General features: G+C 49.8%; 5 protein-coding genes across 5 annotated transcripts; 4 read left to right on the top strand and 1 right to left on the bottom strand.

Annotated features, from left to right (window-relative positions):
* Positions 1-763: 763 nt before the first annotated feature.
* On the top strand, positions 764-3,314 carry FMAN_01495 (uncharacterized protein; the record flags this gene model as incomplete). Its single annotated transcript, XM_041835408.1, has 4 exons — positions 764-1,551; positions 1,907-2,905; positions 2,972-3,152; positions 3,213-3,314. 4 exons carry the CDS (start codon positions 764-766, stop codon positions 3,312-3,314), a joined length of 2,070 nt encoding a protein of 689 aa, XP_041676836.1.
* Positions 3,315-5,049: 1,735 nt separating this feature from the next.
* FMAN_01494 (uncharacterized protein) lies at positions 5,050-7,428 on the bottom strand (the record flags this gene model as incomplete). Its single annotated transcript, XM_041835397.1, has 3 exons — positions 5,050-5,971; positions 6,029-6,959; positions 7,008-7,428. The coding sequence occupies 3 exons, from the start codon at positions 7,426-7,428 to the stop codon at positions 5,050-5,052; spliced, it is 2,274 nt and encodes a 757-aa protein (XP_041676835.1).
* An 860-nt stretch (positions 7,429-8,288) lies between these two features.
* FMAN_01493 (uncharacterized protein) lies at positions 8,289-10,148 on the top strand (the record flags this gene model as incomplete). Its single annotated transcript, XM_041835385.1, has 2 exons — positions 8,289-9,975; positions 10,027-10,148. 2 exons carry the CDS (start codon positions 8,289-8,291, stop codon positions 10,146-10,148), a joined length of 1,809 nt encoding a protein of 602 aa, XP_041676834.1.
* A 2,714-nt stretch (positions 10,149-12,862) lies between these two features.
* FMAN_01492 (putative class I alpha-mannosidase) lies at positions 12,863-14,689 on the top strand (the record flags this gene model as incomplete). Its single annotated transcript, XM_041835374.1, has 1 exon — positions 12,863-14,689. One exon carries the CDS (start codon positions 12,863-12,865, stop codon positions 14,687-14,689), a length of 1,827 nt encoding a protein of 608 aa, XP_041676833.1.
* A 1,093-nt stretch (positions 14,690-15,782) lies between these two features.
* FMAN_01491 (uncharacterized protein) lies at positions 15,783-17,816 on the top strand (the record flags this gene model as incomplete). Its single annotated transcript, XM_041835363.1, has 3 exons — positions 15,783-15,902; positions 16,666-17,663; positions 17,732-17,816. The coding sequence occupies 3 exons, from the start codon at positions 15,783-15,785 to the stop codon at positions 17,814-17,816; spliced, it is 1,203 nt and encodes a 400-aa protein (XP_041676832.1).
* Between the last annotated feature and the right edge of the window lie 6,133 nt (positions 17,817-23,949).

Below are 23,949 nucleotides of genomic sequence, written 5' to 3'. Positions count from 1 at the left end.
GCGGTACAGATATCACCACACTTAGCACAGCTGCCTACCCAGAAGCCTCAAAAAAAGAGTACCTACCTAGGTAGTCATCGATGCGTGGCTGCGTGGGAGTCCTCGCATAAGTTACTTGGGTTGACCGCAAAGCCTACCAAAGACTCATCCAGCGCGGGGCTGCAGACAGACCATTCTATTTCACAACCTTTCAAGTGAAGAGACATTCCGAAAGCCAAATTGCCCTGCCCTTCGATCACTATAAACCTTCTCGCCTTTTGGAGTATGTACTAGAAGTATATATCCTGCCCCTCGAACAAGCTTGCTGGTCGATTTATCACACTCCCACCAAAGAACCCAGAACAGCACACACTAAGACCATACAGCGGTTAGTGAGTGACTGGGATTCCTGGACAGCATCACGCCAAGCCCAGTCTAACCCATCCCGTCTTGGACGAAACCGTCCACAACACAGAAACACCTGGGAATAGCACCTTTCCTGACCTGACCTGGTGTGATTGGACATCGGTACCTGGATCTCTCCTACCATCTCGCGCTCACCTCAGGTACTTGCTTGGTATTGGCAGGTGGATGACACCAACCTACACGCACCTCCTGCTGTTGTCTTCTCCCAGCTTACTCAGTAAGGTAGGCCTTTGCAGGCTGCCTCGCTATCTCAACCTTACCTAGGATCCTCCCAGTTCTTTGTCGATACCACCTTTATACTTCTCTCCACCTTCATCTTCAGAAACATATCAGATTTACCATTCATATTTCATTCGACATGGGGAAGTTGTTCGGCAGCTTGTTCCAGAAGCCAGGCGACACTGTGGGAACCCAGGAGCCGCGTGCATCTACCTCCACCAAGAGTGCCAGGATGCGGGATCCTACAAACGCCATTCGCTCATCAGGTCTCGCCCCCTCGGCCGCAGTCTCCGCCGCCACCGCCAACGCCAACAGCAACGACGGTGCCTGTGACTCGAGCGCCCATGCCCACTTCGCCGCCGCCGTTGCTGATAACCCTGACTCTCCAGGGTCGCTCATCAACTCGGGCTCAAGCTCGCTGACGCAGTCGCCGTCGCCCCAGCCCGAGACCCCTACCACGGGCCATTTTCTGCCTGGCGCTCACGCTAACTTTGCTTCTAAATCCGTTGTTCCAGCCGCTGCCTCGGTGCTGTCGAGTACTATTACTACCGCTAAAGCTGCTGCCCCCCAACTCTCCATCGGCGACTTTGATCCTTGTATTCACACCAACACTTCCTTCGACCTCACCGAAGAGTTCCAAATCGCTGATACTAACCCTCACATCAGCAATCGCGACATTGCCATTCAGCCATTCGACTATACACTTCCTGAGGACACCGAAATCACCATGACTACCGGGCCATCCCTCGACCCTTCTATGGGCCGCCGGGACTCATTTGTCAGCGCTGGCCCTAAGCCCATATCGATGAACAATCCCAACCGTGGTGATAATGCGAACCGCAATAGAAGAGAGTCCCTTGCTGGCAGCCTTATGGGAGGTGGCATGAGCTGGGGAGGCATGTCTTTTGGTAGTTTTGTTAGAGACGAGTAAGTCACCTTACTGCATCCTTTTATCCTCCATCATCATGCTGTTCTTGAAACATTGCCCTCGCTTTGGCTCCGTGGCCGAGCGGTCACTTTCTGTCACGATCAGGCTTCTTTTGCTTGCTTTGAGCTGAACCCTGTTCCGCTTGATCAAACCGAAATGGGTTATGGCACGAAACCTCAACTTGTGTGCGACTGTCATCGCTTGCGAAGACGACTGATCGTGTACTGTGGCAAGCCATTTCTAGGCTTCGGGCCCCATTCTTGCACTGCGACAGCCCACATGCGTCAGAAACTGATCATGCCCAATGCTTCATCGCACTCGAGGTTACGGTTTACTAACATCGTGGTCCTATAGTATTATGATGGCAGGCACATCGCCTTTCGGAACTCACCAGTCTCCTTCCTTTCACTCGTCTTCCTATCTCCCTAAGTTGGAGGCCAACTTCATGCGAGATTTCACCTGCTGCGGAAAGATCCTGCCTAATCTCCACGACTTGCTGCAACATTACGAGGAAGCCCACACGCAACCCAGCCCGAACACAGCCCGAAATAATGCCTTTTCTCAATTTTCTCAGTTGGGGCTGCCTAACGCCCCTCGGATGTCGATGTCTCGATCCGGGTCGGCCGCGCCAGGCGGCAGTTCCCTTGCAACGAACCAACTTGGACAACATAACCGCGGCCAACAGACGCCCCATGATGCTCATGGAGGCTCTGCAATTGCGTCAAATCTGAATGATGAGATGGATGCTGTTGCAGATATGGAAATGGACGATGCTGTTGGCACAATGGAGATGGACGATAGCCAGCGAATGACCCAAACGAGACAACTCTTCGGTCAGCAGCAGAGGCCCGAGCTGAACATGAACACCTCTGGTCTTACGCAGGGCCTACGGACCTCTCAGCCACCCACTCCCGCTGCCGCCAGCTTTGGCCTCCAGAACAACCCCACAGTCTCGTCCGTCAACACACCTACTCTTACGACCCAAGGACAAGTACCACATACCCAGCAAGTCGATATGGAGGAAGACCTACCAGGTATGCCTATGGGTGGCAACACAAACGATATTGGCGATATGAGCTTTGGCGGAAACCAGAACAATAGTGATTCGAACTTTTGCATAAACGATCCTGGGAAACATCTTTTCAGCTCCACTGGTGCTTTCCCTGCTGCCAACCGTTCCATCCAGGCACAACTGCAACAGCTGGGCATTAACCAAGCCCAGTTGAACGATCCACAGGCCAATAAGATTCTTATGCAGCGTTTACAGAGCATGATGATGCCTGAAGAGCACAAACCGTTCAAATGTCCAGTTATTGGCTGCGAAAAGGCATACAAAAACCAGAACGGTTTGAAGTAAGTTCTGACCCATGGCGTTCGATTTTATCTCGATCCTGAATTTGCTTGCTAACTTGTTTCCAGATACCACAAAACTCATGGCCATCAAACCCAACAACTTCACGAGAATGGAGACGGTACCTTTTCTATTGTCAACCCAGAGACTAGTGCCCCTTACCCCGGAACATTGGGAATGGAGAAGGAGAAGCCTTTTAGCTGTGAAACATGCGGCAAACGATACAAAAACTTGAATGGACTGAAATACGTAAGTTTGCTCACGGAATTTTAGTTTTCAATTCCATTACATGCTAACATTCTCCGACAGCATAAGGCTCATTCCCTTCCCTGCAATCCTGACTTCAAGCTTCAGGCTCTTGCAGCAGGCATGAACTTACCGGGAATAGGAGAAGATCAAATGATGCAATAGTACTGCACGATGTCAAGACTTTGAGTAAGAGCGCTACAGGAAGTGAAACTGCTACATTTCCGAGCGACGCCTTGGATCCCAGATGAATCCATGCGATGCTAGAACGAACTCTCGACACTTTCCGGCATACTATATTGAGTTTATATGCACTATCAGTATATCTTTATCGCCAATACCCCCGTCCCGGACATTGCATTCTGTCTTGTACCCGGATTTTCAACATCCTACCTCAGCGTCAACGATCCGTAATTAGACGGCCTCAACTCTCAACCACTGGGGAAAGGCACATCACTTTTCTAAGTCCGCTATCCAACTGCACGCAAAAGTTCAGTGTCTGACCTCGGTTCTGCAACTGTTATATCACTTAAGATGGACATGCCGGGTTTTGGAAAATCTTATGGTTGGGTACGCGTTAGCTGGATCTATTGATACTCTATGTCCAATTCGAGTCAGACGCCTTTGCTAATATGCTGGCTGGCCTGGCACGTGGAAATGAGTTATTTTCTTTATCTTTTTCCTGATTTCTGGTATTTTTATTAAAAGTTGATAAGGGGTCCTTAGATGTTAGGTTGGGAAAGATGGCATTTGCATGGTGCCCTGGAAATTTGGGCAGGTTTCCCTTTTGTTTTGTTTTTGTCTGAGACGGCGATGCATGATCACACTTGTTTTTGACTACTGCTGTTGTTCAGTTGACTATTGTTGGTAAAGCAATTGCCATCATCTTGTGCTGACATTATATTAAAAGCGAGGATGGCTGGAGTCGGTCGAACAATGAAAAGCGAGGTTATAGACTGGACAGCTTCGCCTGCCCTTAAGTGAATAGTATTGTGTTTGAGATTCCATCACCAACATTAAGATGTTACTGAGCACTAACTTAGTAGAAGAAATCAAGGACATGTAGATGCTGCTAGTCAATGATCCTGATTGCTGTTGGCTGCAATAGCGCATTGACCAGACAAGTGATTCTGTTCTCAAACATCAGCATCACGGCCCATATTGAAATGAGAACCACCCATCGGTTGAACCCGCTAAACGTAGTGAGTAGACACCGAATATGGTTGCCACGCTCTAGATTTCTGGAAGGGGTTGCGAGGGCCTGCCTGGGAGACTATGGGAGGTCAGGACCTTGATCCTAAATGACAAAAAGACTCAGGTAACATAGCATAAGTTTAGCCCGAGTTTAGGATACCCTTTGCCGAGTTTATTTTGACAGCCTCTATTAAGATCTGCTGTTTTCTTGCTCCCCAAGGGGAGACAAATCTATGAGACGAGATCAGACAGAGCAAACAGGGATAAGGGGTATCGTGTATTTGACAGATCTATCTGATTTTACAAGACCATAGCTTATAGTTGTTCGCTGTGCAGATACAAAACGCCTCGCAATGCGTGAGAAGCCAACTTGAACAAATAATAGCAAGCAACAGTCGTTCACACCACAATGGACAGAAACTCTATAATATAGGCATTGCACGATGCAGATGCATTATGGGCGGCCCTATATCTGCGGAACATTTCCCGAAGCGTCACTATGCTTCTTACCGGCCATCCTGCAGCCGAATGCGAAGTAGAAAAGCCAGGTGGACTTGATCAGGGCCAGAAAGAGGGTGCCGATTCCGGATGGCATCGAGCAAATCGGCGACTTTGCGATATGAACAAGTTGCTGAGGTTTACAGGACACAGGGTAAGAAACCTTGGGCCAGTCACCAGGACAACAGCAATTGTACATGCGAGTTTTTCATGTCATCTCCATGCCATCGTCGTCATCGGCTTCAGACTCGATCATATGGGTTTGGTTACTGCTTATGCTCCCCTTACGAGCATCGTGTCCCATGCTATCGTTCATGCCGCCCCATTCGAGTTCTTCTCCGCCGATGATACGTCCTTCCATGTCGATTTCTTGTGAAAGCTCGACGAGTGCAGTGCGCGGCAAACGAAGGAAGCCCTGGGTCCGGACAATACGGCCCCAGTGGGTCATGCAGAATCCTGCGGCACGTTTGCGCAGCCACTCTTCATTAGCGAGCCCTGCACAGTACCATATGATACAAGCATGGTCGACATCGAGTTCTTTGGCAAGTCTATTGACACAGAGCAGGCGAAGATGAGGGATATTGTAGATATTGGACATTACCAGAAGGCCGGCCACATCAGAGAGCGCCGTGGTTGCGTCACTATCGTTGTCTGAGGTACCACGGATGCTATCTGTGTATAGGTAGTAGAGAAAGGCCTTGACTACACTGTAAGGCTCGGGGATATGCATCTTTTTGGTGTGAAACTCAGCCATCTGGGCGTTGTAAAGACGCGCAAAGTGTGGCCAACGCGCTTGGAGAATGAGCTTGTGAACATGAATGGGTTGTGAGGTCGGCGCGTCTGCTGAGAGCCAGCTCTCGTTTCGCGGTGTTGTCTCATCATTTCGAATCAGACCGGAGCTGAGAGCCTCGTCGTCCTCGTAATCACCAGCCAGCGCAGTAACGACAAAATCAGTTCCGCTGCCTGTCTCGGGTGGCTGGTTGAAGAGCTTCGCTAGATCTGAACCCAATCCTTTAGAAGGTTGATCCACGGCTCTTGTCATTGCAGATGGCCTTGACTCTACCCTTGGTTCTGGTGTCAAATTGTCACCCAGAAAGCCATATCGTCGCAGGTCAATTTCCATAATATCGCTGTCAAATTATGTCATGTCAGCCATGGCATCAGGTTTGGAGATAGAACCGGCCTACCTAAGATATTCTTCATAGCCATTAGGCCCTATGTCGCCCGGAGCAGGGTCAGTTGGGCATCCTAGTAACCAGGATTTGGTGCCATCCTCATTCATACAGCAGTAATGCCACCTGTAACCCGCTTTGAAGATCTCCCGCCCTCCAGCAAGCTTCGTCCAGCGAAGCGTACCAAGGTCCAGGGCTGACAAAGAACACTCTCTCGATGTGAGAGTCGCCGCAGGTGTGACAAAATCAAGAAGAGTACCCGAAGAGTAGGCATGAAAGTGAAGACCCGAGCCCTGAGAGGGAATCGAGGGACCAGACATGAATTTGAGAGCAGATATAGACCCCGGGGCCACAGGCGCGTATGTCTTCATTTGAATTGACGGCGGGTTGACCTGGGCTGTGCGAGAATTGGCGGCGTAGCCAGAAGCCCCTACGACAGGAGCCTGGGACATGGTGTATGGAGGTCGGGGAGAGCTACTAGCTCGAGTAGACAGAGAACCTCGATCGAAGATGCCTATTTGAGGTCGAGAATCAAATTGCGGATTTCCTTTCAGATCTAACCACCACAGATCGCTGATCTTATCCATGTCCTCACTCAAACCTCCAAATACCCAGACTCGGTCGCCCCAGATGTAAGCTGAGTGGTCGAAACGACCAACAAAACGCCAAGACTTAGACCAGGTAAAGGTTTTCAAATCGAGGTAGCAAATGTCATCCAACACATAGTTGTTCTGACCAGTTATGCCACCAATGATGAAGAGCTTGTCCTCGTGTAAGACAGCAGCATGTCTCGCTCTACCTTTCGGGATCGGGCCCGAGACTTGTGGCTGAGTCCAGTGGGCAGTCTTGAGGTCAAAGACAATAAGGTCCGAGAGGTACGTTCGATGCTCGTTCTCGCCGCCAAAGACTAAGAGTTTGTTTCCCTGATACAAAGTCGCAGTGTGTCCTGGACAATATTAGCATCGGTAACGCGGCGGTTTTCTGCGTAGCTCACCCATCCGAACTCCTGGAATATCACCATAGTTGTCGACAAGACTCCATTGATGGCTGACGAGGTCCAGCCTCAGCACGTGATTATAAACCTCATCGGTATACTGGTCGAACCCTCCAAAAGCATATATTTGATTATTCCCACAATACGTCACTGAAGCATTTACTAGGCAAGCGGGTCTCTGGCCTAGCGTGCGGGTGACTTTGGGTCGGTATCCATCGGCGACGCTGCGACCCTTTGCAGGGGAATTGGGCATGATGTAGGTATTGTTAGACGACGAAGTGGCCGAAGGCGGCGTCGGCGTCGGTTGCAGCGAATTCGAGGTCGACGAAGTCTGGTTGACAGCGCCCAAGGCCTGCGTTGTTCCGACGACAGGGGTAGGCCCGCCAAAGATAGATTGTCCGGGGGTTGAAGGTTGAGCCATGGCTTAAATTGTAAATTCGACGACCGATCAGTGGCGTTGGCTGCACATCTCACAACGTCGTGCTGCCGTTGAAACTGGGTGGTCGGAGAAAAGGAGGGACAAAGGCTGAGCACAAGAAGCGAGTACAATGAACAAGTCACCTACGTCCTCGAGGTTGAGCCGTCCGTCGGGTCGGTGAAGAAAGTGGATGTGAGAGTGGATGGTGTTAAATGCGGCCGGTGATGCAACAGGCAAAGAGAAAATGTCCCCCTGCTCTTTTGGAGCCGCGTCTACTAAGAGAAATTTGGTCATCGCGCCAGGCAAGGATGAGGCTGATGAGGCGTTGTGGTCTCGTAATCTAATTGGCTCGTCTACGTTGGCAGGGTCGCGGAACGGGAGCAACTCAGGTCCGACTACTGGCTTAGTGGTTGCCCGGCCAGAAGCTCGGAGGGGCATAAGTAAATAAAAGGTAACCGTCATGAGCTGCAGCTTGGGAATGATTCTCTCCTCATGATCACCATCTACAACTCGCTCCCCTCCTCAAACCCTTTGATTCTTCGCTATAGCCTCGTGCTCTTTTGCGAACCTCTGTCTCAACGCTTCTTACAAGAAATTTCAAAGCTTGCTAGATCCTATCGCCAAGGCTATTTGATCGCCCCCCAACTTCGTTATATCTTTGTGAAGACAGCCTCGATTTTTATCGATCATTGATCTCAGTACAGGTATACTAACTACTAGGAGCCCCTCATTGGACCTCATTCGATAGCATCAAGGCTCGATATACAATCCAGCTTTGGTCACTCGTCTAGAGCTCCACTTACACTCTCTTCGACTATCTCTACCTTGTTTGATACACAGGTCATCATATCCCAAAATTCATAATGGCTTCTGTAGCATTGTCGACGCCTGTCAAGTCCCATAAGGGACTTTTCTCGGCCCGCACCGCTGGTGGGCGCATGCCTTTGACTCCCTCTCCCCGCCAACAGTCATCCACCACGAACGTCCCTGTCAACCTGAACTCTTCCCCATTTACCCCCGAAAGACAGTCCAGCAACGAGTTCAGACCATCCGGGCGCTCGACATATGGCGGAAACCTCATGTCTCACCTTGCTCGATCTACTACAAAGTCCTCTCACCGTGACTCCCCCAAGTCCAACATCGCCCGTGGTGTTCAGACTCCCCGGAAGGCTCTTGAGCTTGGTGTCTCTGATTTTACCCTCACTGGCACTGGCAACACCACCAAGACCCCTTCAAGCACAAAGTCCAAGAAGAGCCTCCGCTCCAAGACTGCTAAGACTACTCTGAACTATGGTGGCGACCGATTTATCCCCAACCGTGGCGCAAGCTCTGCCATTTCCAACGCTGGGTCTGGCAAGCTCGATCTCGCCGATAGGCAACGACCTAAGAGCAGCAGCTCCGAGAGCTCTACTGTTCTTTCTACTGCTGCTGACGAAGCCCTGGCTGCTCTTGAGAGCCTCAACATCAACGATGATGAGCCTGACAACTATTCTCGACCCTCCCCTAACACCGTGGCTTACCAAGATTCTCTTGCCAACGCTTGTGGTGTCAGCCTAAACACTCGCATCCTCGAGTTCAAGCCCGCTGCCCCCGAGTCTTCCAAGCCAATTGACCTGCGACAACAGTACAACCGCCCCCTCAAGTCTACTACTTCCAGCTCCGCCCAGCTCCGCCGCCGCATTGCTACTGCCCCTGAGCGTGTCCTTGATGCTCCTGGCCTCGTTGACGACTACTACCTCAACCTTCTCGACTGGAGCTCGGGTAACCAGGTCGCTATCGGTCTTGAGCGCAATGTCTACGTCTGGTCTGCCGATGAAGGCAGTGTTAGCTGTCTCCTCGAGACCACTCCTGACACATATGTCAGCAGCGTCAAGTGGTCTGGTGATGGCGCCTATGTCAGTGTTGGTATGGGAACTGGTGAGGTCCAGATCTGGGACGTCGCAGAGGGCCAGAAGATTCGAAGCATGTTCGGCCATGATACACGTGTTGGTGTCATGGGATGGAACAAGCACCTTCTCTCTACTGGTGCTCGTAGCGGTCTTGTCTACAACCACGACGTTCGCATTGCCGAGCACAAGGTTGCTGAGCTCGTCTCCCACACATCCGAGGTTTGCGGCCTTGAGTGGCGCTCTGATGGCGCACAGCTCGCTACTGGTGGCAACGACAACCTCGTCTCCATCTGGGATGCCCGATCTCTGTCCGTTCCCAAGTTCACCAAGACCAACCACAAGGCCGCTGTCAAGGCCCTCTCTTGGTGCCCTTGGAACATGAACCTCCTTGCTACTGGTGGTGGCTCTTACGACCGTCACATTCACTTCTGGAATTCCACCTCCGGTGCTCGCGTCAACAGCATCGACACTGGTTCTCAGGTTACTTCTCTTCGCTGGAGCCCCCACCACCGCGAGATCGTCAGCTCAAGCGGTTTCCCCGACAACTCTCTGAGCATCTGGAGTTACCCCACCCTTGTCCGTACCGTTGAGATCCCCGCCCACGAGAGCCGAGTCCTCCACAGCTGCCTGAGCCCTGACGGCCAGATGCTTGCAACAGCTGGTAAGTTCACATGCTCAGACCTTAACCAGCAGTATGCTAACAAACCCCTAGCTGCCGACGAGAGTCTCAAGTTCTGGAAGATCTTCGAGAAGAAGGCTGGTGCCACCGCTGGCATTGGTGCCTCTGGCGCGTCGAGCAAGGCCTCCATGGCCAAGCAGATGACCATCCGATAAGTGCCAGTACCCACTGGACCACGGTAGGTATGACCTTTCACTAGTATCTGGGTCTCTGTATTTGAAGCACGGAGTTGGGGTGTCCGCCTGCCCTTCTGCTCGTGGTATGAAAGTGCTTCTCCACGCAGAGACGAATGAAACGGAATGGTCATGAAATTACGATAGACGCAACATTGCATCACAACGCTCTTGGAAGTTCTGAGTATGAAGTCGCCTTGACGGTGGACTTTCTGTTATAATTGTAGGCGTTTGGGATCTGATTTTATGCATGAGATGGGGTAGGAATTGGAATTAAAATGAAATTAAAATGCCATGAGCATTATTTAAACTCGTTGAACGTCAGATACTCTTTTGACCGTCATTGTACTCCGTACTGCAAGGCCGATTTGATCATGTGATAGTAAGCACCTCGGCGCCCACTATGGCTGAGTGTCTTACCATTGAACCCCCCCTTGTAGCCCCTTACGGCCCTGTTGATGTGAGTTCATATATAAGATCAAGTTAACAGGCAAGGAATAAGTCAACACCACGGATCCAGTCAACCCTCCTCTCATACAGTTATCTTAACTAGTAATAAGTGACTTGGTTGCCTTTCTTGTTACAGCACCTGCAAAGTCTCTCCTTCTGACTAGCCGTTGAGATTCTTCCAAATTCTCACTAATCACCGGCTGGCTACGAAACGGTAGATTATGCTTACGGCAACTTGCCGAATATGTAGGATTAGTCGAGTGATTTCTTTCTTATTGCTCACGAGAATCATTTTGTAATCTCTATCTTACTGGTAATCATTGAGAACTGTCGTAGCCGTGGGGTCTTTAGTTCCAAATTTGTTTCTTTGTGGGCACCTTTTATGCTTTATTATCTCTATATTTCTGAATAGCGAGACGCCTCATACACCACCAATGGCTTGTCCCAAGCGGCACCATTATGGTTTATACGGGCAGGTCCATGCTGTAGCTCATCCAAACAAGTATACGGAGTACCTTACCTGAAATAGTGAGATGGGGGACGTCAAACAAGGATCCGGCCAGCAAGCGTGTATCTTGAATAGGGTCCAAGCGGCAGGTTTGGGATCAAATCGACCTACGCATCTAATACTAGTTCGCTATAGGTAGGTACTGTATTCTTTGGTACTTTTGATCAAAGCTTACTTGTAGTCAAATCTGGCTGGACAGTTCAACCCATATTGTCACAAATTAATCAACCAAATAAAGGCTGGTAGCTAAGAGTTCGGCATACACTCTAGTTATTGTAGAGACGTAGAAGTAATAATCTAGAGACATTTGGTTATCTCAAACCAAGTAGTGAAAGTATTAAGTGCTGAAAGAACATCTGCTTGAATGTCAGACGAAACAGACTTAGCAGTTTTGAACAACTTCTGGGTCATAATGAAGTGACTGCCACAGAATGGCCTGCTCTACGGCTGGTTTCTACGAAGTCGAGTCCGGCATATCTACGTAAGGTAGCTGAAGATGGCATGACGAATCAGCAACTTAAGGCCATCTCAGACGCTGTTATTCATTCTCGAGCTGGTGTACTTGGTCGTGCCAGTTGACAAGAATTATTTCCAGCTTTACAGGGCCAAGTAATGCAAGGGCTCATTTGTATACAGTGCAAGAGAACGACGGAGAATATACCTTTACAATGAAATGCAACTAGCCTGAAGCTTCTTGCTCACCACATTACATGTTCATGACAAATATTAGGACCATTATCGTGTAGCTTATGCCTTGAAGCCTTAGGCCTAGAATGTGTACAATTCATGGAAGAGATTCTGCCATCTATTTCCTAACCCTTGGGTCCCGGAAGGTAGATGGCCAAGGGTTCACAAGTTCCTCCACCAAGTCGGTCTTATACATAGTATGTACTGCGGCTCACATAGCCACCCCCCCTGTTAAGCTCTTCTTTGTTTGCTCCGATGGGTGTCATGCAGATCGAAGGATTGTGCTACCCGAACAAGGGCTGTTAAGCTCCGTGCTCTCACTGCCGAGGATGAACACATGTCTCCGGTTCCATCAAAAAAAAAAGGTCCTGAGGGGAAACAATAACTACCGGATGAAGAAAGAATTTGACATGTCTCACTTTGAAAAAATGTGAAGAAAAAAACGACAAAAGATCCTGCAAGGAACAGCAGAGTCACATTTTAACCACGGCAGAAGTAGAGCAACAGAACCCACTCCTCAGAAAAGTATTTGACAGCCTTGTAGTGGAGGGAATTTCAATAAGAGTATCATATGGTTTGCTGAACCAGTTTCATTCTTGGGCAGTTGATTTTGTGGATGATGTTTATCGGGCGCTTACACAATCGACACTGTATTTAGAAGCGTTTTCAGCGCAGGTGTGTACAGTGTTCGGAGACAACTTAACTGTGTGTTGGTCCTGTTGGTAGTGTTGCTCACATTTGGTCGAATTTCGCCGAGCTAAAGCAATGTACCCTCTACCTGAATCAAGGTATAAGATACATACCGCCATTGCTTGGCGGGGCAAATTGCATGGTACAAATGCCAAGCTGTTTTATTACCAACCTCAGCGCGTCAAATCAAAGATAAGGTCAGACAAAGACCCTCGGATAAGATTAGTTTCCCTCAGGTATCTCTACCTCTCCCTTACCTCACCAAAGAAAGAGGAGAGAGACAATTCTCTTTGCAACATCTCGAAACCCTCTTTCACTGTTCCTTTCGACGCTCAACGCGGTACGGGCCCATATTTCTACCATGCTCATCCGCAGTCGAGGTCTCGTTTTAGTTTGCGGCCTGTTGACAGTGTTCCTCTTCTGCTATTGGGCTGGTAGGACCCCTGAATACGTTGGACCCCGATATGGACACGGCCCTTACAACCACAACCAGAAGCACGGCTGGCCCGTAAAGACTTCGCTGTGGAGGCAGGACCAGGATGACAACTATTACTGGAACACTGTCAAAGTCAATTATCCTCACTCCGCCTTCCAGCCGCTGCCCACTTCTCCTCCTGTCACCTATCCCAAGGTCCAAGCCACGTTCCCTGAATTCTCCATTAGTACTGCTGAACTGCGACGCGAGCGTCAACAAGCTGTCAAGGCGACCTTCACAAGATGTTGGAATTCTTACAGAAAACATGCCTGGATGGCAGACGAGCTCAGTCCCGTCTCGGCTGGCCAGGCAAATCCATTCGGCGGCTGGGCTGCTACCCTTGTTGACTCCCTCGATACCCTTTGGATCATGGATATGCACCAAGAGTTCTACGAAGCCGTGGATGTAGTCGACCAGATTGACTTCACAGCCACAGACCTCAAAGAAGTCAATATATTCGAGACTACTATCCGTTATCTCGGTGGCTTTCTCGCTGCCTTTGAGCTTAGCGAGGATATGCGTTTGCTTCGTAAGGCAGCCCAGGTTGGTGAAATGATTTACAAAGCTTTCGACACACCCAACCACATGCCTGTCTTGCGTTGGAATTTTCACGCTGCCGGGGAGGGCAAGAATCAGATTGCCGGCGCCGGTGTCCTTGTTGCAGAGATTGGAAGCTTGTGTATGGAGCTTACACGCCTCTCGCAACTCACGGGAGATCCTAAGTGGTTTGACGCCTCGCAAACTATCATGGATCTCCTGGCAGCACAGCAAGATTCGACTATGCTCCCTGGACAGTGGCCTCTCATTGTGGATGCAAAGAGCCAGATCTTTAACCAAGGATCCGTTTTCACCCTTGGTGCAATGGCTGACAGCGTGTACGAATACTTGCCCAAGATGGCTGCACTAACAGGTGGGCAACTGCCTGTTTATCAGACCATGTATGAAAAGGCCGTGGATGCAGCATTGGAACACAATTTGTTTCGACCGATGACGCCCGAGAACAAGGATATTCTCATATCGGGACAAATTCATGCCAAAGACAAAGGTGGAAAGACACAGTTGGAACTTGAGAGCCAGGGACAGCATCTAGTCTGTTTCCTCGGAGGCATGCTGGCATTAGGTGGGCGACTCTTCAACCGCCAGCAGGACGTCGAAGCTGCAGCCAAGCTTACCAATGGCTGCATCTACACCTATGAAGCATTTCCTCATGGCATCATGCCTGAGACCTTCTACATGGTTCCCTGTGACTCCAAGGAGCATTGCCCATGGGACGAAAAGCTGTGGAAAGAAGGTGTCCTAAAGCAGGCAAAGATCAAAGAGGGCGAGACAGCACAGGCGGATGCCATTATCAAAGACGAGCATCTTCCCGGTGGGTTTACTCATATTCCTGATCGCCGATATATCCTGCGGCCAGAGGCCATTGAGAGTGTTTTCATGATGTACCGTGTCACCGGCGAGAACGAGTATACCGAGCACGCCTGGACCATGTTCAAATCGATTGAAGAAGTGACCAAGACAGAGCTGGCCAATACAGCTGTATGGGATGTTACCGTCACAGAGGAGAAACCCCGCGCCGTGGACTCAATGGAGTCCTTCTGGATGGGTGAAACTCTCAAGTACTTCTATCTCATTTTTAGTGACCCGGAGCTGATCAGCCTGGATGAATATGTATTTAATACTGAGGCGCACCCCCTGAGACGGCTGGTGGCATGAAGTCTCTGTTGAGGATGGATGTCAAGATAGATACACAACACATAAATGAGTATGAAAAACAGACGAATGATTCATTGAGTAAAGAAGCGACAGGACATCTTTTTGTTTCTAAGCATGGAGGAAATAGTGAATATGAGGTCGGGTGAATGATGCATGTTGCATGGCACTCCTGATATCTCGGTGCGGTTTGCATTCGACACCAAAGCTCACCAAGGATGTTGCTGGAGTGAAGGAGACATCTCCACAAGTGCAAGAATTCTTAGGCCAGCTTCACTTGGGTAGGTAGTAGGTAAAGCCTAAAATTACGTAGCATGGATCTTATGTCACAATTATTCCAATGCACTTCCACCCCGAGGCCTACTTACCTACGAGTTTGATATCATCTGAGATGTTACAATAATAGAGAGATGGGTCGCAGTGAGGTCCCTAGGTCACATTCATTCTCAATCAGCCCTGTGAGCGGAGCCTCTCAGTGGACTGGAGAGCCCAGTGGCCGCTAGGATTTGGAGTGCTGAGTCAGCCTAGCTAGCAGTTGATGAAACAGAAATCTCCCAGAGGCTACCAACTCTCCCCACTGCACATCACATCACAAAGCCGCACAACACCCCGACCTGGCACAAGACCCTCTTCGGTATTTTGCATCCGTGTGACGCAGTAAATTAATTGATATTGATTTGTCTCTTGCTTTTTCTGATACTTCGTTGGAAGCGTCTTCGCTTCGCGTTGCAGTTGATATCAATTCTTTCATTGTTGAAGAGTCTCCCCAAGCTAAGCGCATCACATCGCCGTGGCTAAGTGCCGAATTTACATCAAGCGCATTTCCCAAGCACCTCAGCAACAACATCCGCACTGCAACATCTCTTCCTCAATAGGCCCTTTTCAGGACTCTTCTGAAGAACAGGTTTGCGCTGCTGATCGCGAGCTGCACCTTGCGTTCGTTCGCCAAAGCCAAGGTCATCCGTGTATAGAGAACTGCCATCGGGGGGCATCTGCTTGACGACGCCATCTCAGCGACTCATCAACCGAGGATCCAACTCTTCATTCTCAGTATCCTAATCAAACCCACCGACCGGAATACAACCACAACATCATCATGTCGAACCCGGCCGTCGGAAACGTCTACCAAGCCATCATTGACGAGGTTGTCAATAGTTCGCGAGTTGATTTCGAGGAGAGCGGTGTTGAAGAATCAGTGCTAGAAGAGCTGCGACAGGTAAGAGATACACTTTTCGTCGAGTTTCATGTTTTGCCTGCAATTCTCGTTGATTCTCGGGAATCACCAAGGAAAGGGTGACAGAAGCCTGTGTCATCAACAAAGACGAGTGTCGATGTGTTTCAACTCCGCACATTATGATACTCCACGAATATGGCGAGACCAAAGACGGCAGGTTCTTTCAGGTAGCAGCACTCTCTTTCGAGTTGGCCTCTGGAGCTGAAGATCGACTCATGGTCGAAGCGGAGCGCATCGCAGGCGGCATGGCGAAGGGGGGCAGAGGGAGTTGGCGGGTTACGGGGAGGGGGAGGGGGCGACACAGCACTATTTGGGTCTTTTAAGCCCATAGCCCCTGCTGCGACTGCCACTTACCTTGTGACTCCTTCCGCCGACACCCGCCGCTTTCTGATTGGCTTACTCGAACTATACTCTGCCCCTCCATCATCTCATATCCACTTGTACACGCCAAATCATCCTATCACCACCACAGCACACCTGTCTTACACTTGCACTGCCGCCTTTTGCCCACTCACCAATTTGGCTGCCTGTTCTCTTCCATTTTGCTTATCAAATCCAAACTTACTGTGTTTTGCACATCTCGTCTCTAACTGAGCCTGTTCTTCCACTGCTTCACCAGTGAGCTGAGGCATGCGGCTTAAGCACACAGGCGGTTGATGAACTCGTGCCATGATTAACCCGATTTTGATTCTTTTGTTCGATGGATACTTGATGTAGGAAATGGCTAACAAGGCTCCAAAATCAGGGATGGCAGCAAAAGCTCACCCAGCTTCATGTCGCTCAGTTCCCTTGGGATCCCAAGCCCGACCCCCCCGCACAAGCTCCGCCGCCTGCTGTTCCACCAGCTCAAACTCATGCTCAGGCTCAATTCTCGCCTCAGCTAAGCAACCCAACTGGCCTTTCTTTACCGGGAATGGCCCAACCCCAGGTGCAGAATGGTATCAAGCCTGAAGGCAACAACATCAAGACCGAGCCTCACGTACCTATCAAGCAAGAACCCGGCTTGCAGGGTAACCCGATGGCCTACCAACAGTACAACAACAACACCAATGTCAACATGAATGACAACAATGTAGCTGCCAATCGTGCTGCTCAGCAATTGCAGGCTCAGTATGGGCAGCGAGCGGCCAGCTCTATCAACGCCCTTCATCAGCAACAAGGCCACTCTCAGCAGAACCAGCAACAACAGCAACAACAACCAGCTCTACCGCAGCCACATCAGCAGCAACAACCCGGTCTGACCCAGCAACAACACCAGCAGCAGATGTATCGTCAGCAAATGGCCGCCGCAACTGCCCAACAGCAACAGCAACACCCGGCCAACGGCCAGCCCCACATTCAAAACGGCCAGACTGATGGTACAGGCGATCTGGAAGACTTTGAGGGTGTGCTAATGCAACGAGCTGCTGATGGCAATTTGCATGAACTCGGGCGAGTTGAGATCGACCGTATGCTGCATGAACAAATCCTTGCCAAGGCCAAGAGCATGGAGGGCGGCGGTCTGATGCTTCCTTTGAAAGAGGCAACCCGAACTTCGTCAGCCCCGACATCACGCGTGGTCAAGGGCAAACAACCTGCCACATACGATGGAGGTGATGATGACGACGAAGATGATGAAGATGCCATCAACTCTGACCTTGATGACCCAGAAGAGGACCGAGACGACGATGATGTTGATGATGAGGGGCTTGGCAATATCATGCTATGCATGTATGATAAGGTTCAGCGCGTTAAGAACAAGTGGTGCGTTCCAGTGTCAACTCCAGCATGAGTTTGAGTAATTTTGTTTCATTTACTAACCGCAACTATAGGAAGTGTACTCTTAAGGATGGAGTTTTGACCGTCAACGGCAAGGAGTATGTCTTCCACAAGGCTACTGGCGAATACGAGTGGTGAACTCAGACAGACCGACTCGCTTGGAAAGCGACGTGGCTTTGGACCTTGCGACCAGATCGGCGGCGTGGTGTCGGGAAACAACATCAAAACAAAGCCAATGGAGGACTAAGCTATTGGGTTGATTGCAACAGCAAGGATTTATGAAGACGGTCACGGGTCATGTGTTTATGCGGTGAAGAAAACTCGAGGTTGCAGATGCCGCAGCGCGGCCAACAGACTGGACCGTATCAGGTTATCTTACGGCAGCTTCTGTTTACGATTGGGGCCAATGATCCCTGCTTCCAAGTCAATAAGCCAAGTGGTATAGAAATAATAACATGGGTAGCTTATGGAATTCGTGTTGTGTGCACTTGATGAAAGCAGCTTGATTGCTTGTCCTCAACCATGCCTGCAGAAGTTGAAGCTGAGTGAGTCAATATAATCATCAGATGATACAAGATGTCAGCATAATAAGCTTGGCAAGAGAACGACAGCACAAGCTTCCGCCGTCATCGGCTCAACAAAACGGGTATTTCGAACCGGGCGAAGTAAAAGGTCGAGGTGGAAGGATTCATGTATGTTGGTAGTCAACCTCACCACTTCCAAAACAAGCCGTGTTTTGCTTAGACGTACATAGAGCGAGTATTGTACAAAACAACCATGTCAAGTGGGTCACGCCTAACCTATGCAGGGCTAGGCTTATGCTGTTGGTCCGTAGCGGTGGGATTGTGCTAAGAGGGCGGGTGGGCAGCGAGGGTGAGAGGTAGGCAAGGCAAGTGAGGTGAGGTGAGAGGGCGGACTCAGTCTAGGGTCGGCCCCGGGGCTGGGACCACAGACAATCTGCAGCTACGAGACGGCGTGTGGTGGTAGCTTTTAATGGGTGTTGAGGGGGTGCTATGTTGTTGGTTCGGGTTGTCCAATAGGGTTGTATGTTGAAACCTAGCGGGATATCTTTCGTCTGTTCGGCGTCTTCTTGCGTCGGTGTTGAACGAAGGATCGTCTGGTCGGTGCAGACGAGTCTTAGCTCAATAGTATTATGATATAGACTACAGGCTAGGGGAGGAAAGGAAACACAGGACCTTGATCCTAAATGACAAAAAGACTTGAGGTAATATAGCCTAAGTTTAGGATGACTTTTGCTAAGTTTATTTCGACACCCTACAGTAAGGCTCGCTGTTTTCTTGCCCCCCCGAGGACAGGCAAGGGGCTCATTGTTTTGTGTAGTCTTTGGGGAGGTTGTTCTGGCGGCATGTTTAGAGGCATACTAGTATGCCTATTGGTGTGGCACTGAAACTCATATCTGGAGTGACTGCGATTGACATACGGACTATGGATCCCTATTTACCTCATAAAAAAAAACCTCCATATATATATGGGCGAAAGGTTTAGGACGTCATGGTGTACCAATATGCTTGGGCTTGACTACCTACCAACGTACAGTACCTTAGTAGAAATGCCTTCAGTCACAAAGAACGGAGTAGGCACGGACACAAGTCTCACAACTCCAACCAATTTCACAGACCCCACAGACTGTCCCGACAGTTTGGAACTGGTCGGGTCTTTACACCAAAACGGCATAGACGACAGGGATTGCTGGGGGCCTCAATTACCGGGGTGTAAATTAGGTACATGTGTGGTACCGTCATAGCGGAGTTGGGAGTCTCAGCCCAGCCCAAGTGACAGACTCGCTTCTTTTATTACACTTGTCTCGCATGAATCAACATGGCAATCGAATTTCGGTATCATCAAGCTTTTCGCTTCCTTCAATTGGTGGCCGGTAATGACTTACCAAAAATGCTGACGCTGCTACCTAACAGTTCAGCCATGACCAGAAATCAGCGACGTTATCGTACGCACACAGGTGGTCAAGCGTGTGCAAGGTAAACTACTGATGAACCCTGCTAGAGAGCTGTAGCCCCAGCCATTCCATTTTGCGAGATTGGTACTTTCTTGATTCTAGGACACCCTCAGGAGATAGAAACTCCAGTTTGATCTTCTGTTTATGCGGAGATATACATGTGATGCAGCTGAGAGTGAGAATGGTTTGATAATGTGTTTATATCGACGATCCCGAAAGAACGACGTGGAATACGAATCGTTGTCAGTAACTGTTCTCTTGACTACCTAGAGCAATTGGCGTTTACTATCTCATTACACTAGCCATACGCGGGCCAATGTATAGGTACTGTACGTGTAGGTATAGAGGGATCCGACAGGATGGTACAGCCTAGTCTACTGTGGGTTCGTTCGATGGAGGTGTGTCGGTTAAGTTTCGTCTCGTATCAAACTCTCTCGTTGCCAGGGTCCAGCACCTATTAACGGGTTAACCAAACTCACAGATACCTCTGGAGATCTCCACTAGTTCGTCCACTTCCCTGGACCTCTCCGGCTACTGAAGCGGTGAGGAGCGAGAAGTATGAAATAGCCCATTTGCGTTGATGACTTAGGCCAGGTCAAGCCCAAAGTCGACTTGTCGCAAGTCCCAGTAGATGTATTTGCTGTTTGGTTCGAGTCTAAACCTGGGCAGTAACATTACCGCGCGAATCGCGCCAGTAGTCATGGCACGTGTGGTATGAATATCTGGGGCTGGCACAACAGATCATGGTGCGCCGCCCCCATTGAAGTGATTAGTGCAAGCTTTGCAGTAGTCATCTTGATGATACATGATTAGCAGCCATACTGATATGTAGCCAACTCTAGGGCAACGAGCGGTTCGTTTCCCGGAATTGCCTCGGTCAAGATGCAGTCTCTCAGTGAGCTGATGAGCTGAGAGCGGATTCCTCACAATCAACAGGGTGGTAATAAGATGACGGCGGTGATTCTTGACTATATCTTGGAGAGTTCAGAAACGAGTACAAACCTCATCTCTTGCTGCTATCCCATGCTCTGAAGCCCGTTGTAGCATGCCATACAGCATTGAAATGACGATGAAGAAGTACGGTGCAATAGACTTAAAAGCCCACTGCTAGATCCGGCTTTTGTTGCGGGCTCTGTGGGATCTGCATCGAAGGTATCTCGGGACCCAGTCCTTTGGTAATTTGGGTTAGTGCTGAGGGTTGCAAGGTTCAGGGATATATGTAACTCAACAACCCTCATCTTGCTCCCTTGGACCTTGGACCTTGCAGGATGGAGTACATCACGAGAGAAGCGTCGTTATCTCTGATTGGTGCTATCCGAAGAAACATTGTGAGGAAGTCTGCCAGTCGGGAACAAACCTGACCAGACATTATTAGTCGATTTCGGGGAATGCACTCATCAATTGGCCGAAGCTACCTGCTGCATTGATGGTCGAGGAACCGTGTTTGATAAGATGCCCAGAACAGCTGCATCCGAGATGTGTCCGCCCCAAAGAAGCGAATGTCCTGGCGGTTCTCCCACTAGACATTGATCGATATGTACTTCTTGGGGAAACTGTTTTCTAAGCACCTTATAAGAAGACAAGAAGACAGAGCAAGACTGCAGTAGCCCTTGTCCGCTTGAGTTAGTCAAACACCTGAACCGATAGAATATGGTGACAAAGAAGTTGTTTTCTTGGCAAAGCCGTGCATGGTATATGTCACGCCTCGACCGATCACATGGTATTAATATGATAAGCGCAGACTATTTTTTCGTATAATGACACTGATTTGGGTGATTGATCATATGTTGGTATGCAATAGTCCAAGCTGCGGTGACCCGACTCGCTGAACTGGAGATCTTCATGTCAGCTTCACAATAATACGTTGCCAAGAAGAGATAAGCGGTAAAATTCTGCATCCATGATCAAGGCTTGAGGAGCTGATATGGTTATCGAAATGTCGGGTCAACTAGGACTTTCCAGATTTCCTGTGTTGGATGATGAAGCATTGGCCCTGCACGCTGCTTGCTTGGCGCGATGCACCAATATCAGAGCAATCTTGGTATATATGGCCTTCAGCCCAGTCCAGCTAATATGTTGAGGATGAGGAGTCTGGTCTGAGACTTCCTGAAAATAGGTCTACGGGGAGACAGCAATCGGGCTGAGCATACAAGCTTAGACATGAATTCGTATGTAAATATGGCGACGACCCATCCATTTGCGAGAGACATTGGATCAGATGGTGAGTATCAGATTGGTGGGGAAGAGAACTAATTGGATCATCGGTATCCACCGAAGTAAATGGCACGCATTTTTATACCCGATCAGGAGCTTCATCGAAGCAAGCAATTCATCGGTGAGAAGCGAGCAACAAGATGATGGAGAAAGGAGACCGAAACGGGACGAAACAAAAACCAAGGGCGGGCCTTGGAGCCAAACAGCACCTGAGTTCAGCGCCAATGTTCCAAGACGGAGCCTTGGACGGCAGGGGTTCTGTGCACTAGTTTCCGTAGCATCTCCCTAGCGTAAGCCACATCCCCTGACAGTTTTGGCGCATTTCAGTGGTACGGTGCTTGCTTCAGGGCTTGAGCCTCGACAGTCTGTGATGGCGTAGGGAGAAGCGGGCGGGCACTAGGGAACTCGCCCACGACATCGGGTTGGTGTGTTTGACCATGACAAGGTTGTCGTCAGCGAGAAGAGAACTGGGACAGGCTTTTCTTTTTTTTCCTTTTTTCCAATGGAGTACAATACCTCTGAATGATAGGTTCCGTTGATATAGGCAGTTAGCATCATCACCTGATGACTGGCGCACCACCTTTGATAATGGAGAGCTTCTTTCCTCCCTGCCAGGCATGGTTCGACGCACAAACAGCCTACAATTCAACTGAGACTGGTTTGTCACACTGCTCTCGGGAACCTATTTTTGTTTTGTTCTCAAAACTTCCCCTCTGTAGTGTCCAAGTCGACACGGCGTTCCGAGTAACAGTTCATCTCGAATGAATTCCTGTGCTGTTTCAGAGGCATGGTCCAATGAGATGTTAGTCCGGACAATGCCCGGGAAAAAAGGTCATGGGCCAATAATCTTACATCCAATGTTGGTAGACGATGAGCTAGCCGTCTCGATTCAAAACCCAACATGAATGAAGCCGTGAATGTTTGTTGCAGAAAAGAAACCGCCTGGTATTGTTAAGATCGCTCGGGGGAAACGACGTGCATCCCACAAAATCCATTTGAGGCCCGATAGAAAATGTCTCGAACCAGCATCAAAATCTAGAATCATCACATCGATTACAACAACCGAGTCAGTCCTGGCATTTTTGTCTTCACCAAGTCTCCTCATCTAGTCCCATGTTCCCTGTTGGCTCGATGCTAAAGTGATTAGAGACATGACCGTCGTCGGCTAGGGGCATTGGTATCCTCCCCCGAAACACAACCAACAGCGGGACGAACCCCTCATCCTCCACAGTGACAGCGATCAGTGGCTGATCGGGGGCGCGGTTAGAGGGAGGGACGGAACCAACACGAACAAGAGAAGAAAAGAACCTAAACGGCACCCGTCGTCCATGGTCCTTCGTCCACCGCCCGAGGCCAATGGGCGGTTGCGGCTTCGGCGCCGTCAACCCGTGACAGCCATCCATCATTGCACTCAACGGCATCAATCAATCATGTACAAAGGGAAAGCCATCATGGCTGGATGTTTCGCACGTTGAGATCCAGCACTCCTCCTCCCTGCTATGCCAAAGATGGCCAAACGGCCATCGGTGCAACCTCATCACATACCGTAAGACTGGAAAGAGAAAGGACCCCAAGGATGGATGTGATATCCTGTGTTGCAGAATAACAAGACCTCCTCGGGAGACCATTTGGGCCATGGAAACCAACGTCACAGGCCGCCTGGGGAGGCCAGCCAAGGGAACGCGATGCATAAGCTATTACAATTTTGATGGGCTGGATAAGGTACGCGATGGAGGAGTTCGCTGCAGGTGCTGCAGAGCGTCCAAAGCCAAAGGCTGTGTCAGTCAGAGACAGCGAGTGAGGGCATGTATGTACTGTAGGTGCAGTATGGACGGGTAGGTAAGGCAGGTTAAGTTCCTTGCATAAAACACAACAAGTGGTTCTCACACGAATCCATCCATCAGCCCCGCTAGGTAGGTAGGTAGCATAGGCCAGCGATATCGAGGTTGGTTGCCCCTCTGAATGAGCTGTGTGTGGGTTCCATTAGGTTGTGATTGATGTTGATACGGAACGGTACTTTGGCCCTACCATTTGGCGACACCCTTGGCGCAAGTTTTTGGATCTCTTCTTGACCACTTTCTG

Source organism: Fusarium mangiferae (assembly GCF_900044065.1).
Source record: "Fusarium mangiferae strain MRC7560 genome assembly, contig: FMAN_scaffold001, whole genome shotgun sequence".
NCBI lineage: Eukaryota > Fungi > Ascomycota > Sordariomycetes > Hypocreales > Nectriaceae > Fusarium > Fusarium mangiferae.
Note: the sequence above shows the minus strand (reverse complement) of the source record. Positions and strands in the feature narration are given on the sequence as shown.